Here is a 15,203-nt window from a genome sequence, read left to right on the forward strand (position 1 = left end):
TTGGAGGAATGGCTTTAAATGAGGACCTTCAGTAGTTTTATGGGTCCAGGTGGGAAAATTAGTATGCATGGGAAGGCCTGGGAAGAGTGTCTGGCTGATGACATAGTATCATTTAATCCAGCAGGACTGTGCTGTCGGGAAGACCGTAACACCGGCGTGGCCGGCTGTAAACTGGCACGCGCAGCGGGAGCCACGCGAACACCGCGTGGTCAGGTGACGTGGCAGACGGGCGAGTGGCACATGCCATTCCCAGGCTTTGCCAGCACAAATTGGCCTTTGCAGTCAGTCACCACATGCCTTCCTGAAGCTCCTCTTCCACCTCATAGCTCCACTCTGCATCTGAGTCATGTACTACAGGAGAAAGTCGGTGTTTTCTGGGGAGAGCAGGGGCAGAACAACACTTTGTCATTTCTCAATCCCATAACAGATGGAATTAAATCAATGGTCCTCACCTCCTCCGTGCGAAGCCAGTACTGTTACACACGTTCAAAGGTCAATGTCTCTAAATTACACTTTCATCTTGAGGTGCCTCATGGAAGTGAGGTAAGCACTTAAAAACAGAGAGCAACTGGGAAGCTTTTTATTCAGTTGACTTCTGCAAAGTTTGGAAGTAACGCGAGTGGAGCATCACAATCCAGAGGGACGGTGCAGCAGCCTGAGCCCTGATGGAAAAATGTGATGGAAACGGAAGAGGCGAAGGGCTGAGACGCTCCAGTGCCCTCTGGAGCAGACCAGCCCCACGCGGGCTTTCCCAGGGCACTCTCCCACGTGCCCCACGGCCGGGACAGCCCTGCACGCTCCCCCCTTCAGCCCCTGTACAAGAGGGTGCTCCCGGCAGCGGGACTGCCCGCGCCATGCGGACGCGCTCCCCGAGGGAAGCTGGCGAGGCCCGTCTTCATCACCACCCGCTCTCAGCCCCACCCTGAAGTCATCTCCCTGCCCTCCCCCATGCCCTGTGGCCTCCCCTGCCCGCTCCCCCATCCCAACGCGCACCCTCACCCACTCCCCACCCCTACCCCCAAACCCACGCCCGGCCCCGTGCCCACCCCGCGGCGCTCTCCCGCTCCCCCCCTCCCAGCTCCGCCCCGGCCCCGCCCCCGGCGCATGACTCAGCACGCCCCCCGGCCGCCGATTGGCCGTCCGCCTAGAACGCGCAGCAGACGGCGACGGAAGGCGGGGGGCGCCATTGGCTCGGCCCGCCGTGACGTCATCCGCGATGGCCTGGGCCGGCGGGAGCGTGACTCAGCACGTGGGTGGGGGCTGAGTCAGCGCGAGGCTCATAAAGGCGGCGGCGGCGGCGTCGTGCCGTGCCGTGCCGTGCCGTGCCCCAGGGGCGGGGGTCCCGCTGCCCTCCGGTATGGAGCTCCCGGGGCTGGGCGAGCACTGCTCGGAGCGCACCTGCAAGCAGCTGGGTAAGGAGCGGCCGTGAGCCCCCCCGGGGCGCGGTTGAGGGCTCCAGGGCTGTCCGAAGGGAGCCGTGAGCGGGGACCGGCTCCCCGGGGGGCTGGCTCCGGGAGGTGGGCTGGCTCCCCCCGGGCAGCACCCCTCCGGAGGGCACTCCTAAGGGGTGGATAGCTTGTGTTCCGGGGGGGGGGGCGAGTCCTGCACCCCGAGTCTCTTCGGTAAGCCGGGCTCTGTAGGAGGGTGCTGTGGTTGGTGGCGGGTGCCGGTGCTGCTTCTGTAATCCCCCTTCAGCAGGTCTAGTAAAAGAGTACTAGCTGGGCCCACTGTATTTTGTTCTCGTGTGTTTTTAAACTGTTAAGAGATGTTTCTAAAGAATGAAAATACTTTCGAGTTTGGGCTTTGGATTTGTACTTCAGCTTCTAACTCTTGACTAATGTCTCACCAAAAGTGTCTGCATTCAGGGAGCTCCTGAGGCATTTATGGCTTGTGTTAGTTGTTAATATTAAAGCTTGGATAAAATAAGGGAAAACTTACCACTCTTACTTTTTTAGCTTTCATACTAATGAAGAATAATATGCTTTCTCTAGAGATAACTACATTGTTGCTAGACAAATATTTGCTTTAGAACTTATTTGTAGTGTTTTGCAAGTAGTCTTACAGCTGTTAGCTCTGCTACATGAGAATCTGTTTTCTTGTCTGTTCTTCTCCCAGACTTTCTTCCTCTGAAATGTGATGCATGTGGGGAAGTCTTCTGTAAAGATCACATCCGTTACGATGACCACAAGTGTACCTCTGCCTACAAGAAAGTAAGTTCCTACGCATGAGTCAGTAACTCACACTGCAGAATTGCTAAGTCATATATAAACGCTGCTCTGAAACTTGACCTGTGGTTTCAATAAAAGCGGGTGGGAGAACAATGAGATGTAAGTTAATGACACAGCTGAATTTCAAATATATAGAAACAAACATTTCAGAGCTCAGTACTGTTAGATTCTAGTTTCTTCCAATTATACCCCATCTTCCCAGAGAGGAGTGCTTTGTATTTTAAGTAATGTATTGTGGCCTAAAACCTTCTGCAGCCTCTGTCCTTCTCAGTTGAAGGGCAGCAAACATGAAACTGCAGAAGAAATAAATAGTAGAATAAGTGGGGCTAAACATTGATCTCTGGCCCATATTTGGGCTTTGAAGTGTTCAAAGGCTGTAATTCTGGAAAACCTAAGGAGCATATTTAAAGTCAACTTACCAAATATGTTGCTACAGATTGATTTGACAAAGCATGTCTGACTATTTTTTTAGATAATGATTTGCACTACATTTGTGAAGTATATCTTCAAGAGCATTAGTAAATGAGTAAAACATAACACTTATGAATACAGTTCTGTCACCCATGGGTAAGAGAAGGGGAAGGACAAAAAAAAATTGGGTGGGACTTCTAATCTGTATTGTATGTTCTTAGAACGTGCAGGTTCCAGTGTGTCCGCTCTGTAATGCACCTATCCCAGTACAGAAGGGGGAAATACCAGATATTGTGGTTGGAGCCCACATGGATAAGGACTGCAAATACAATCCAGCACAGCAAAAGCAGAGGGTAAGGAAGCTGCTGTTGAAGTCTGAACTGCCTGCCTAAAGCTTGTGAAGTTGGGTCTTCTGGCAGCAGAATGTGTAGCAGCTTGCTGTGTTTCCTCTTGATTCTAAGGGCGCTTGAGCATTTGTGCTTCAGCGTGGTCATTACTTGGGAAGCTGGTCACAGAAAGCATCAAGCATTGCCAACTTCATGTCCTCTGTTATTTAGATCTTCACGAACAAGTGCTTAAAGCCAGGCTGCAAAAGGAAAGAGATGATGAAGGTAGTTTGTGAACAGTGCGGTGGCAACTTCTGCATCAAACATCGGCATCCTCTGGATCATGACTGTGAAGGGAGCAGCCACCCCACCTCCAAGGCAGGGTAAGCTGTATTTATGATACTTTGAGCTCATGCTGAAATCTCAGAGCTAGTATTAGGGGTTGGTGAGGAGCTCGGACAAATACAGAATTCTGTGAACTACTGGTCATGTCAATAAAATAGCTGCTATTTCCGCTTTGAATTTGGGCCTAATTTCTGAAAGTCTGTGAGCCAAGATAAAAGCTTCTTGTCAAATGCCTTCCTAAAATTCTACCAAGCTTACCTATCTTCATAGCATGACTGTCATATCTCCTAACTGTGAACAGACACTGGCCATCTCAAGTACCCTTGGGGGTCTAATCTAAATATTAGAATCCTAAAGTCTTTTTCCTAGCACCTTGAAGTAACAAAGAACAAAAATCAATACCTTGCTAAGCAAAGTTTAAACTTCAGTTTTAGTAAAAATCTGTCTCTTGCAGGCAGATGGACCTTCCTTGTTCTGTGCAATAGGACTGTAAGACTTGTGTGACAGATCCAGATAATTAAACTGGATGGAAGAGTGAAACTACTGGCAGTGTGTGTTAGAGATGCTGAGCCTGGTTGTATTTCTTCGTAGATATGCTGCTCTGATGAGAGCCTCTCAAACTGCCTTCAAGTCAACGGGAGCAATTGGAGTGCCATCTAACGGGAGTCTTCAGCACAACAGGTATAAGCTATAGAATGAGAAAAGACAAACAAGCTTGTTTAAAAATAGTCTTGTGTCAACATGGTGTAGGAGTGCCACTGTCATACTTCTAACTGCTCGAGAGCTGGTAGTTGGCCTTTAATAGGTGTTGGGAATGTGGTAGAGGGGTTTTGACAGCAGAAGTGAGTCTTTACTTCTCCATACTGTAGTGATTAAAATAGCTATATAGCCACAAGCATTAGGATGTCAAATTGTTCTAACAGCAGGCTGGTCTTCCACCTGCTCAGCATGAGGCTTGGTCAAGTTCTGGGAAAATGGTATGTCATCAGAATGCTGAAAAAGTGTAGCAAGCATCTGACTTCAGAGAAATGGCTCAAGCCCTTCACTGCCATGTGTATCTCCTTTTGACTGGAAGTTTTAGTTGTGTAACTCTTAACAGTGCATTGTTATGTCTTTCAGATGCAGATAGTAGAGGCTCTTCACCTCTGGATCAAACTTCCGTCTACTTTTAAAGTTAATATTGTCTATAGCTCTTTAAAATTGTCTATGCAATTAACTTATTTTTGTATCATGTTTTATGCATTCAATAAACTGTCACACTTTCCAAGCTGACTTTATTTGTTCCTATATTTGGAATAAGAACTTCAATACTATGAAAAATGCTTGGTGGAGGAAACTTTGAGAATGGTGGTAGGAAGAAGATATAATTAGTGTGAAACACAGCCAGCTTTGCTTAGGTCATGCTAAGTCTGAACTAGGAGTCTCCTAAGGTGAAAGTCTGAACTACAAGTTACTGCCATGTGTCTCAATCCTTTTGGAAGTGAACAGGCACACAATGCAGCATTCTGCTTGACAAACAATATACATCAACATGAAGCAAGTTTTTACATCAGCTGCCTCTTGGTTTCTGAATGTCACTGGAAGTACTTGATTTATAAAGCCATACCTCATTTTTCTAGGCCCACCTTAAGCAATTCACTGAAGGCTAGTGCTCAGAGGCATGTAAAATATAATTCTTAATAATTTACTGCCCCTTAAATAGAAACCTAGATTTGCATGGGTGTATTTTGTGTTTGGGTGGAAAAAGGAAGCCAGAGAAAGTAGTGTTACTGTTTGTGTCTCATATAATAAGGATGAGGCCAAAATACAGCTTAAACAAGTGAAGATATAACAGATATACTCCATCTATTATCTTGATCAGCTATCCTGGCTCTTTAAAACTACACAACCATCCAGCTGCTTAGCTTCAGGCCTGAAATATTGTAGGTTGATGAAATGGAAATGTGCTGTTAATGAACAATGCTTATTCCCCAGCTGGGATCTAAGTAGACTTCTCATCCAGCTAATTGTGAGAAAAATGCCAAGGCTTACTGATGATGTCAGGGGGTCAAGACCTCAATTTCATGTGTCATTGGAGCCATTCCTCTGCACACTGGGGCTTGTGGGCTGGAGCATTGGCTTAGGACTAACTGAAGGGTAATTGCAGTCCCTTGAATCACCTGCAGCTATGAGTGCCCAATGGTGTTCTGCTGAGGTGGGAGGATGAGCAGTTTGCATAGCAGAGAATGCTGTGTTCTTTGACCTGGGAAAAATAATCTTTGATAATACCGTAAAAGATGTGAGCAGAAGTGCAGTTAATGTGTATGTTTTATACAACCTTGAGGTGTACTGCAGTTGTGCAAAGACTGTTGTGTGCCTCTTGCCTCTCTTTGAAGAGGCTTAATCCTTAAGAGTGCAAATGCTGCCTAAAGAGGAAATGGGGTTTATGGTCCTTCACAGGGAGAGCATGTAAACAATCAACATACTGAGCTGTAGGCCTTTCATCAGAAAAGGCAGAGATAATGTAATTTCTGGCCAACACAAACCAAAATATCTGAGCTATCCTGTATTTGTGTTTGGCCCAATGTGATTTCTTCTCATCCAGGAGAAGTTTGTGGCGAAGATCGAAGTTATATGGAAGGCCATAGTTAGTCAAACTGACTATGTCGTGTAGGTATGAGTTACCACTGTTAATTCCATCTAGTCTAATTTTATGCCATTGTGGTCAAAATTGTGATACGACAGTATCTGTAATACTGTGTTTAACCACAGGATGTCACAACAGGATACATAATAAAACAATCATTGTTTTAGGAAGTCTAAACATAGAAAATATGCTGTCCCTATTCGCATTGGAACAAAAGCTGAAAGTACAACTAATTTTAGATACCACTGCCTACTGATGATTCTGTATGCTTTAACTCAGCCCTAGCGCATTGCTACAGTACTAGGACTTTTGTAATCTTTCTGTACAATAAGTAACCGGCCACAGGTTTCCAAACGATGCTGTGCACCCCACTGCTGGTATGGGAAGGGGTTTCCCGTGGAGAGCAGCAGCAGGTGCTGACCATGGTGTGAGGACATGGACCAGAGCCGAGAGGCTCTGCCCAACCCAGCAGCGATGGGTGCGGGACAGGATTGGCAGCCCACGGTGTGGGGAGGAGGTGGAAGGAGAGGAATGGCAGGTGGTGTGACCCTGGTTGGGACAAGAGAAGGAAGCAGAGGTGTGAAGGTTTACCTCTTCCCATCAGTGCATATAACGGTACGGGGAGTTGTTGCCACAGCCAGCGTCTCAGCTCTTACTGGGATGAAAGCAAATGGAAACAAAACCCCTGTTTCAGGTTGTCATGAAAAAAATGCTCCACCTATGTGTGTGTTTCAGTAAATATTTTTGCCCTTAAATTACCAAGGGGAAATAGAAATGTTTGTGCACATGGTATTTATAGAAAATGAAAACATGGAAACCAATTTGTTCCCTGGAAACCTTGTCCTCAGAGATGTTTTCTCATCCACTCAAACCGCAGCGTCCGCCTCTTCCCAGCGCATTCCCTCGGACCCGATCAGGACAGCAGATAACGCTGTTTCAGACACAGAGCCTTTAGGATCTGCTGGCTAAAAGGACTCACCGCCATCCTCCAGAGAACCGCATCCCACTGTGTTAGCAGCTGGCACGGCACCCCCGGGGAGATGCGCGGGCCTGCTGTGGCCAGCAGCACCCCTGGCTTATGTGGGGAGAACTGGGGCTGGCCTCCCACCGGGTGTCCTTCACGGGCAGGGCAGGGGTGGGTGCTGCCAGGCCCTGAGGGGATCCCTGTCAGGCCCTGGAAGGGCGTTCCCTGTGAGGGCGCGGAGGATCCCCGTCAGAACCGGGGGGGTCCCTGACAGGCCGCGGGTGGATTCCCATCAGGCCCGGGGGGGCGGGAATCACCCAGGCAACGCGGGGCGGGGCAAGCTCTGTCGCCCCGCCCCTACGCGGGAGGCGGGGACGCCTTCCGTGGCGCATCTCGGCGCGGAAAGGTGACGTCAAGCGCGCCTCCAAAAGCCGGCCGAGCACTCCTCAGCACGCGTGTTCCAGGTGGGCGCTTTAAGTCCGAGCGTGGCTTCCTATTGGCCATCCGGGAGATTGGCATGCCGAGGGCCAACCAGACGCCTCCGTTCTCTCCTTGTAACCAGTGAGAGGGAGGGGGCGGGCTGCGGCGCCAAGCGTGAGGCTCAGTTAAACGTGCAGAGGAGGGGGGTCTGAGAGGTGCGTGCGCGGAGGGGCTGAGGGGACGTCGCGTGCTCTGTGCCCCCCCACCCCCCTGGGGTCGTCGTTAGGCCCCCGGGGCAGCCGCGGGGGTGGCGGCCGCCTCGGGGAGCGGCGGGAACATTGGGAGTCTCCCTGTCCGGCCGGGGACTGCGGGAGGGTCGGGGCGGCCCGGCCCGGCCACAGGCGCGGCGGCCGTGACTGAGGGGGTCGCTTCCCCGCGCGGTGCAGCTTCCCTCCCTCTCTCCCTCCCTCCCTCCCTCGGCCGCCTGCCCGCGACCCCCGCAGAGGGTGGGAGCTCCGTGCCGGGCGTGCGCCGCCGAGGAGCTGGTGGGTGGTGCTGGAGACAGGACACTAACGTTGCTTTTCCTGTGAGAGATGCTCTGGTGGCTGCTCTTGAAACACATTACTCAAATTTAAAAACTTTCTAGTCACAAAGCCTTAGTTCACCCCTCAATAAAAGGGAAAGCAAACCCAGGGGTCTGGCGTGGGGAACCCGGCGAGTGGGCGCCTCCCAAGCACTGCCCGCCGGCTGAGGCCGTGCCTTCCTGCCCGGGGCCTGGGGGTGTCCGGGGCCTGGGGGTGTCCGGGCCCAGGTCCGGGCCTGGCAGGAGCGTCGCTAACTGAGGTGCCGTTGTGGCAGGGGTGTCCAGGACTTGGGTCCCTGTTGCTCTGTCAGGTGGCATAGGCCGTTCGTAGCCTTGATGGTGCGGGTTCAGCTGTATGGGTGCCTACCAACCTGGGTTTGTGGGTTGTTTTGTCTTTCAGAGTGTCTTTCCAGCTAAACCTCTGTGATTGAGTCAACTGTTGTGTTTGTACTGCTACACAGGGAGTGACTGTGTTGGGGCAGCTGTTGAGAGCCACTTAAATCAGATTTTCTTACAGAGAAATAATACGCAGTTAAAACTAGACCTGGTTTCAGAACCAGGTTTTCTGCAATTCCTGTTTGCCCTTACGTCAGTGTAAAATGAAAGATAAAACTCGTGAGACATAATTCTTTAAGCATAGTTTTTCCATATTCTATATGAAAATAGAAAAACTTGCACTATAAAGAGAACTGATGGTTTAAAACTATTTGTTTATTACTAAAGTAGGCTTACTTTTTGCTTGTGGGTATATGTGTATGCACACATACGTATATTAATGGATGACTAAGAGTCACATTAATGTATTTTGAGGAGAAAGAGGCCTGATTGGTGTTATCTGAGGTAGACAATTGATCACACAGTTAAATGTGGTGCATTATAAGCTGCAGAAAGCACAGCATCAGTTATGGGGGATTTCTACCAGGAGGGTCAGTGAAGCATTTTCCACAATGGGGCCTGTGAGGGCAATAGGCATTGAGTTTTCTACAGGAGAATGACATTCTAGTTTTACTGTAGCTTAACTATAATGTATACCTAAAGGAAACATGATGAAAATTCTCCAAAATGGATCAAAATTCAGTGCAGACACACCTTTTCATAGTTAAGTAGTCACACATAATTCTCGTACTAGTGTAATTATAGTATGACTCTGTATACGAGACTGCCACTTAATATAAAAAAAGGTTCTAATTGCAATTTGGTGGTTTCTATTACAGAATAGTTCTATTTTAGAATGCCAAAAATGAGTGTGGAAAAAAAAGAAAAGAAGGCAGAAAAAAGAAAAAGGCCAAAGCAATGTGTGGCCCAAAAGGGAGAGCTGGAATCAGAAACTGAACCAAAGAAAAAGAAACAAAATGTGCAGGTAGGTACTCCCAGTTTTGACTGTTCAATTCAATAAAATGTGGATATATTGTTACCTATGATGTGACGGGTTTAGACATTCAGTACTGAATCTGAATGTACTATTTGATTAATTTGCAATGATTCCTTGGATGTGATGTGCCTGGAGTGAAAGTTAAAAGGAGAAGATCAATTAAGCTAAATCTGGATATGATTGTAGCAGTCAGAGTACATGATCTCTGTTTGTTTTGGATGCTTCTGTGAAAGACAGAGAATGGGTGAGAGAATGGGGGTGAAAGGTGAACCAAATAGCTTTAAGCAACTGTCATATGGCAATATAGGCATAGCTTAAGTCTTCATGTGATCCTGAGTGGTTGGAAAAACATGCAAGATGTTTTCTTGGAAATCCTCTTGGTTTTTGGACAGAATGTCAAGTGGCCAGAAGGTGTCAGCAGTCTCTTTGTATTACTGAACATTTTATCAATTAATTTTATGAGAAAGAAATTAGCAATATCGAGATGTTATTTAAGTGGAAACTTAGAGCTGTAAGTTTTTGATAATGGAAACGATACATAAACAGGGTGATTTGATTCTGCTGTTCTGAGTGGTTAATGTAGAATGTGGATCAAAGAAATATGAAGTGGTTTGATACTGTTGAGAAGTGGAGAAGGAAAGGCAAAGGTTTTTTCATAAGGAATTCTCGAGGTGATATTAAGCCATGGTCTTAAAAATTCTCTCATGTTTCCTGGTATAACATAAAATAGATGCAAAAGTTGCTTGTTACTTCATTTATCATGAGATGTATAGCTCAATGGAGATCGTAGAACTAAAAAGTAGTACTTCTTGTTTTGTTGTTAGACTTTACTTAAGCTCATTGGCAAGAATATTTTTGAGAGCTTTTGCATGCATAAATAGCTATTATATTTAGAGTTTGTGAAGCATAATATATGAAAAACCAACCTATTGGCATTAGCTATTCAGAGGTCTGTAAATTCTTGCGGTTTTGAACTCAGCAGAAATGTTCCTAAGTAAAGTAGGGAAAGAGTGCATCTTTGTCTATATCAAAGCAAAAATAGAATATCTGGTATTTATAGCTTAATAAGAGGGAATGTTTTTCCTTTCCTTTGTAGGGTGTGTATTAGATTCACAGTATTATAATTCAATTTGAGTGAAAAATATTTTCCAGGATAAAAAAGTGTGAAATTGAAATGTCAAAATCAAAATTTTATTGCCTGTGACAATCTGTATAATTTCACATAAAAGTGGAACAAATCCCAGGTGGGCTTCAAATCCCTAGCAAGTGGGGCCTTTTTGGACCATCTGATGTCAAGTGATAAGTTCTTAGAACCCCCAAATTAGTTTTTGTTGGCCATGCAGACTGTAGGACTGTGAAAGAAAGAACAAATACTAAATGGAAAGAAGAATCCTTAATACTGTTAGGGAACACCACTAGGCACAACAGTTCTTAGAATTATAAAAGTTGGTGTCAGTGGGTGGCTTAAACATGTATATAGTGTTTGTTTTAGGGAATGCCATATAAGGTCTACGACAAGCCATTTTTTTGGCATCAGCTTTATAAACTATAACTGTTGATAGCAGGAAAGTCTCAGTTAGTAGACCACATTTTTTTTGTTTGAAACGTCTGTTGAGAATGAAAAATGTTAGGCAGATCTTTAACCATTTCTGAAGTAAAATTGTTTATGAAAGTTAGCTGTTTAGGAGTTTATGATTGTTGCTCAGCATGCGTACTCCCAGCTTTGTGTGAAATACTTGGCTAAGTCACAATGGCAGTTATGCTTTAAAATGCTTTTGGTCATCAAACCTTGTCAGCATGGAAAATGCTGTAGAAAACAAGGTAAAACTGCTTTGTGTGTACAGGAAGATCAGGAAGAACTCTGAGGCTGCAGTGATGTGCTCAGTTAGTCTGGATGGTTCCAAAGAAGAAATTTGGAACAAAAATTAAGGCAACTGCTGAGAGTGTTTATTCTGCAGCCTTACTTTCTTTAATTTTATTTCTGTTACTTTAAAATAAACTGGAACCTTGATACATCTACAGAAATTCCTGAAGCATAACAATTGGATTCTGATGAGCTGTGATTGACTTTTAATGCAGTAACTGAATCAAAGAAAACTTTTTTTGGCATTCTTAAAGTAAGGATGGGTAGACTCCAGTTTCTCCTCGGGAGTCTCGTATGTGATGGAAGGAAGTCAAAAGATAGCTCTATAACACATTGCTTTCAGTGAGAGAGAGGTTTCACTGGTTCATTAAGTCACTTTACTTTCCTGTGATTTTTTTTTTTCCCTATTCTAGTACAGCAATTTTAGTCTTCAAAGTGGAAAATGTAAATCTCTAATTGATTTTGTTATAGAGCTGCAGGCAGGCAAGTTGAAACATGTCTGAAGTGACTGGATTTAGCATACATTGATCATTCCTTCACGAAATTTGTTTCAAAAATTCTTACTGGCCTAAGACTAAAGCATTTTTCCTTGGAACAACTTGACCTTTCAGAGTAATCTTGATGTTTTATTGATTTTCATCTACTCAATTTCTTCTGTTTACATTAAATAGCAATGAGCAATTCAAGACCAATATAAATGTTTTCATGAATGATCTTAGAACCACACAACTCTAAATGACACATTTCTAGTGGAGCTGAGCAACACAAGCTTTTAAATTTAATTCAGCCTTGTGTTTTTTCTGACAGATTTTCATAATGTTACTGTTTTATTTAGCTACTTGGCAATAAACCCCACATTTTAAACATCGATTTTTTTTTTTTTTAAATGCCTGGACATTAGTTTTACTTGCTTTTTAATGATTTTGTAGTTTACTAACATACTTATATGTTAAACCTTCCTATAGTTGGAGATTATTCTTTTGAATTGTCACATAACATAGGCATAAAGAAAAGAGATTTAAAATGTGCCATCTAGACTGGTGGTCTGAAGTTAAATACTGGCTTCTTAAATAAAAACTTTCTGATGGACCTTGTCTGAGACTAATTAATTTTGTTTCAGTTCTCTGAAAAAAATATTTACAATATTGTTAACGTGTCATCTTGAAATAACAGAAGCATTAGAAGTGCTTGTTTGCAATCACCCGTGTCTTGCTTCTGTTTATGGATTTCTTCACCCTTCAAAATTTCAGCTGCCTTAGTGCCATGAAGCTTATCGAAACAGCAGTACTGACACTTACAACACTGTAGGTAGGGAACAACATGTTGTGGTCGCTTTGTTTATGAAGGCTATTTGAGTTCTACTCAGAATGACCTTACTGTATCAAAAGATCTTTTAACCTTGTAATTTAAGGGTAGATCTTGTTTCTCCAGTGCTGTTTTCAGACCTGCAGGCTTTCTACAGAACAGTAAGAAATTCGCCCAGAGTTGAACATCTATTAGGCAAGACTCAAAATTCATAATCCATAGTAAACAATATTAATTTCCTGTTCCTTGCCAGTTTAGTCTAGCAAACATTGTAACTTTAGGGAAAATTACAATGACTAAGAGGCAATCAATCTTTATAAATGAAATCCTGTTGTTCATGCTTGAAGGGGACTTTAGGTAATGCTCATACATCAGTGGGTGTTTCCTTGTATGTTCGTTGTTATCTTCAGCATTGCAAATGGTTGGAGGAGGAAGAATCAACATTTTCCCCAGATAAAGGCAAAATCAGTGGGAAAGGAATTTAATTTTTGAGATTCCATACAGATAGTACAAACAATGGCAAATAAACAAGTAGCTCATGGTGTTTCTTTAATCAGAGGGCTAGTGTGCAGGTGCCCAAACAGTAAGATCTGTTTACTAAATGGAAAATGGCAAAATTAGTAGGGAAAAGGTTTTTCTGTTCAGTTTTTTGGAGGTTATAATAAACGCCAATAAGGAGTTATTAAGCTAGTACTACAGCAAAGCAAACCACAAAAATTGATTCTTTAAAATCATTGTTTGCTTGTAGTGATAGAAACCCCCATAAAATTATGTTTAAGCTGTGGAGATAGATTTTGGCATGAGCTTGGTGGAATAGCTAGGAATGCTACTTTGATACGATCCCTAATGCTACTTGTAATCAGGTAACTGGGGTAGTAATTTGAATGTTTAATGAGAGCAAACCAGACATTCATGCTACAAAAGCTATCAAGCAGATACTGTAAAGTTATCATCAGAAAGTGTATTTATTTATTTGACAACCCACTAATTCATACTAAAGCCTGTTGTTGAAAGAATGAGTTGTGGATGATTTGCAAACAAACTCAGTAATCCTTTATTGTTCCACTTTTTTTTTTTTTTTAATTAATAGGAAGCTTATCTTGTAACCATCAAAATAACTTGTTTTGTATTTTCCCATTCTAAAAAATGCCATGAAGTTACAACTTAGTGTGATGTTGCAGGATTTTCTTCTGATTACCAGGCAACCAATATTAGATGTATCTTATATACATTAAAAATATATTTTGGAAACTGCTTGCATTGCAATTCCACTATAAAATCTTCCTGCATTTGTTTAGTTTTGCTTTTCTGTTGTATGCATTAGTATTATCCGTGGTTATTAATTTTTGTTTGTTTAAGAAATATGTAGAAAACCAATCTTAAATTTTGAAGGAAGGGAAATAAATTCCCATAAGTTAATTTTATTTAGCATAACCTCCAAAAATAAGAATCTTGTCTTGTACTGGGTTTTTTTGACCATGTAAAAAATATCTCTAACATGCAAATAGAGTTTTGTCCATGTTATGAAGAGAAGATGACAGAATCTTTCATCTCCCCCCCGTTCTCTGTCTCCCCCCATGCCTTGATGTAAGGATACATCAGCAGTTAGCAGTTGTCTGGTCATAAAGCAGGGGTGACAGCTATTTCTCAAAATGCTGAAGTTAAATGTCAGTATAGATATTAGTGCGCTCTTGTTAGTTTGCTGGTTTTGATCAGTCTGTAATTGAAATGTTGGGCATATTTCTCTTTTCTTTGGGCTGCCTTTCAGTTGAATGTTTATTCTTGTTTTATTTGTATTTTTTCTTACTTGCACAAAGAGACAAGTTTGCTAGCCCTTGGCTTCTGATTGCCTCGCTGCACGATGGCCGCCTGATAGTTGAAAAAAAATGATGAAGCTATAAACCCGTTTGGCATTTATGATTTACCATGTGAGATCTTTCTTGATTTGTCTGCTTTCTTATCATCTATGCAATATTTCTCAAAACAGGAAAAAGAAAATAAAAAAAGCCCAAACCAAACTTTGAGGGTGACTGCTTATGGGACTGAAACATTTGTTTCCTGCTAACAGTTTTTCATCAGAATATTGATAGAGTTGCTTTAAATTATTTTATTAAATTAACCATACTTTTATTTGTTTTTTAGAAGAGGTAAATTTGATTGTGACACCATATAGTGTTTACACAGAATAGTAGGCATGTCTAAGAAGGTACAAAATAGTGTCTGAAATACGGATATGCATAGATTAGGCTGAATAATTTTACATTCCTTTGAAAATTATTTTTGTAATGGTAGGAATAGATTTCCCAGGAAAGAGTATTCACAGCTGGGAAAACAGTTGCTACTTTGAAGATGGTTTTCCCAGGCGAAAGGCTCACGTCCCCAACTGTGTTTGGTATAAACAATATGTGGTGTATTTCTTACTTTTGTTTAAAGAAATTGTGCATTCTTCATTACACATTAACTAGCAAGAGTTTCATGCTAATTTCGGGTATTTGCCTTAATCTGTATACATTCAAAGTTAATTCCTTACTTTTATTAATATAGCCAGGGTATTAAAGTGATGGGGAATTTGGTGGTGAAACACAGCCATCCCTTCTTTGGTATTAAGAGGGGAAAATCTTCTTCCTCGGACCAATCACTTGATGTTTCCTCTCAGCTGCCATCCTTTACTCAGTGGTGAGACCTTCCTTGATGGTTCCTGTTAGGTTTCCAGTATAAATCCTTGCTTTTATGACTTGGCTGCAAATATCTTCACAAAA

At 43.3% G+C, this 15,203-nt stretch overlaps 2 protein-coding genes across 2 annotated transcripts in view; both read left to right on the forward strand.

The window, feature by feature from the left end:
- The first annotated feature begins 1,332 nt into the window (after positions 1-1,332).
- ZFAND2A (zinc finger AN1-type containing 2A) lies at positions 1,333-4,466 on the forward strand. The gene is made up of 6 exons (XM_059826523.1): positions 1,333-1,412; positions 2,116-2,210; positions 2,861-2,992; positions 3,197-3,348; positions 3,902-3,991; positions 4,430-4,466. Exons 1-6 carry the CDS (start codon positions 1,358-1,360, stop codon positions 4,437-4,439), a joined length of 534 nt encoding a protein of 177 aa, XP_059682506.1. The 5' UTR covers positions 1,333-1,357; the 3' UTR covers positions 4,440-4,466.
- A 4,661-nt stretch (positions 4,467-9,127) lies between these two features.
- Positions 9,128-15,203, forward strand: part of C18H7orf50 (chromosome 18 C7orf50 homolog) — a 131,009-nt gene continuing 124,933 nt past the window's right edge. Inside the window, exon 1 of the mRNA XM_059826538.1 lies at positions 9,128-9,263. Coding sequence (XP_059682521.1) covers positions 9,135-9,263 — 129 coding nt within the window. The 5' untranslated portion in view covers positions 9,128-9,134. The remainder of the gene's footprint in view (positions 9,264-15,203) is intronic.

Source organism: Gavia stellata, chromosome 18, assembly GCF_030936135.1.
Source record: "Gavia stellata isolate bGavSte3 chromosome 18, bGavSte3.hap2, whole genome shotgun sequence".
In the NCBI taxonomy this organism is placed as follows: Eukaryota; Metazoa; Chordata; class Aves; order Gaviiformes; family Gaviidae; genus Gavia; species Gavia stellata.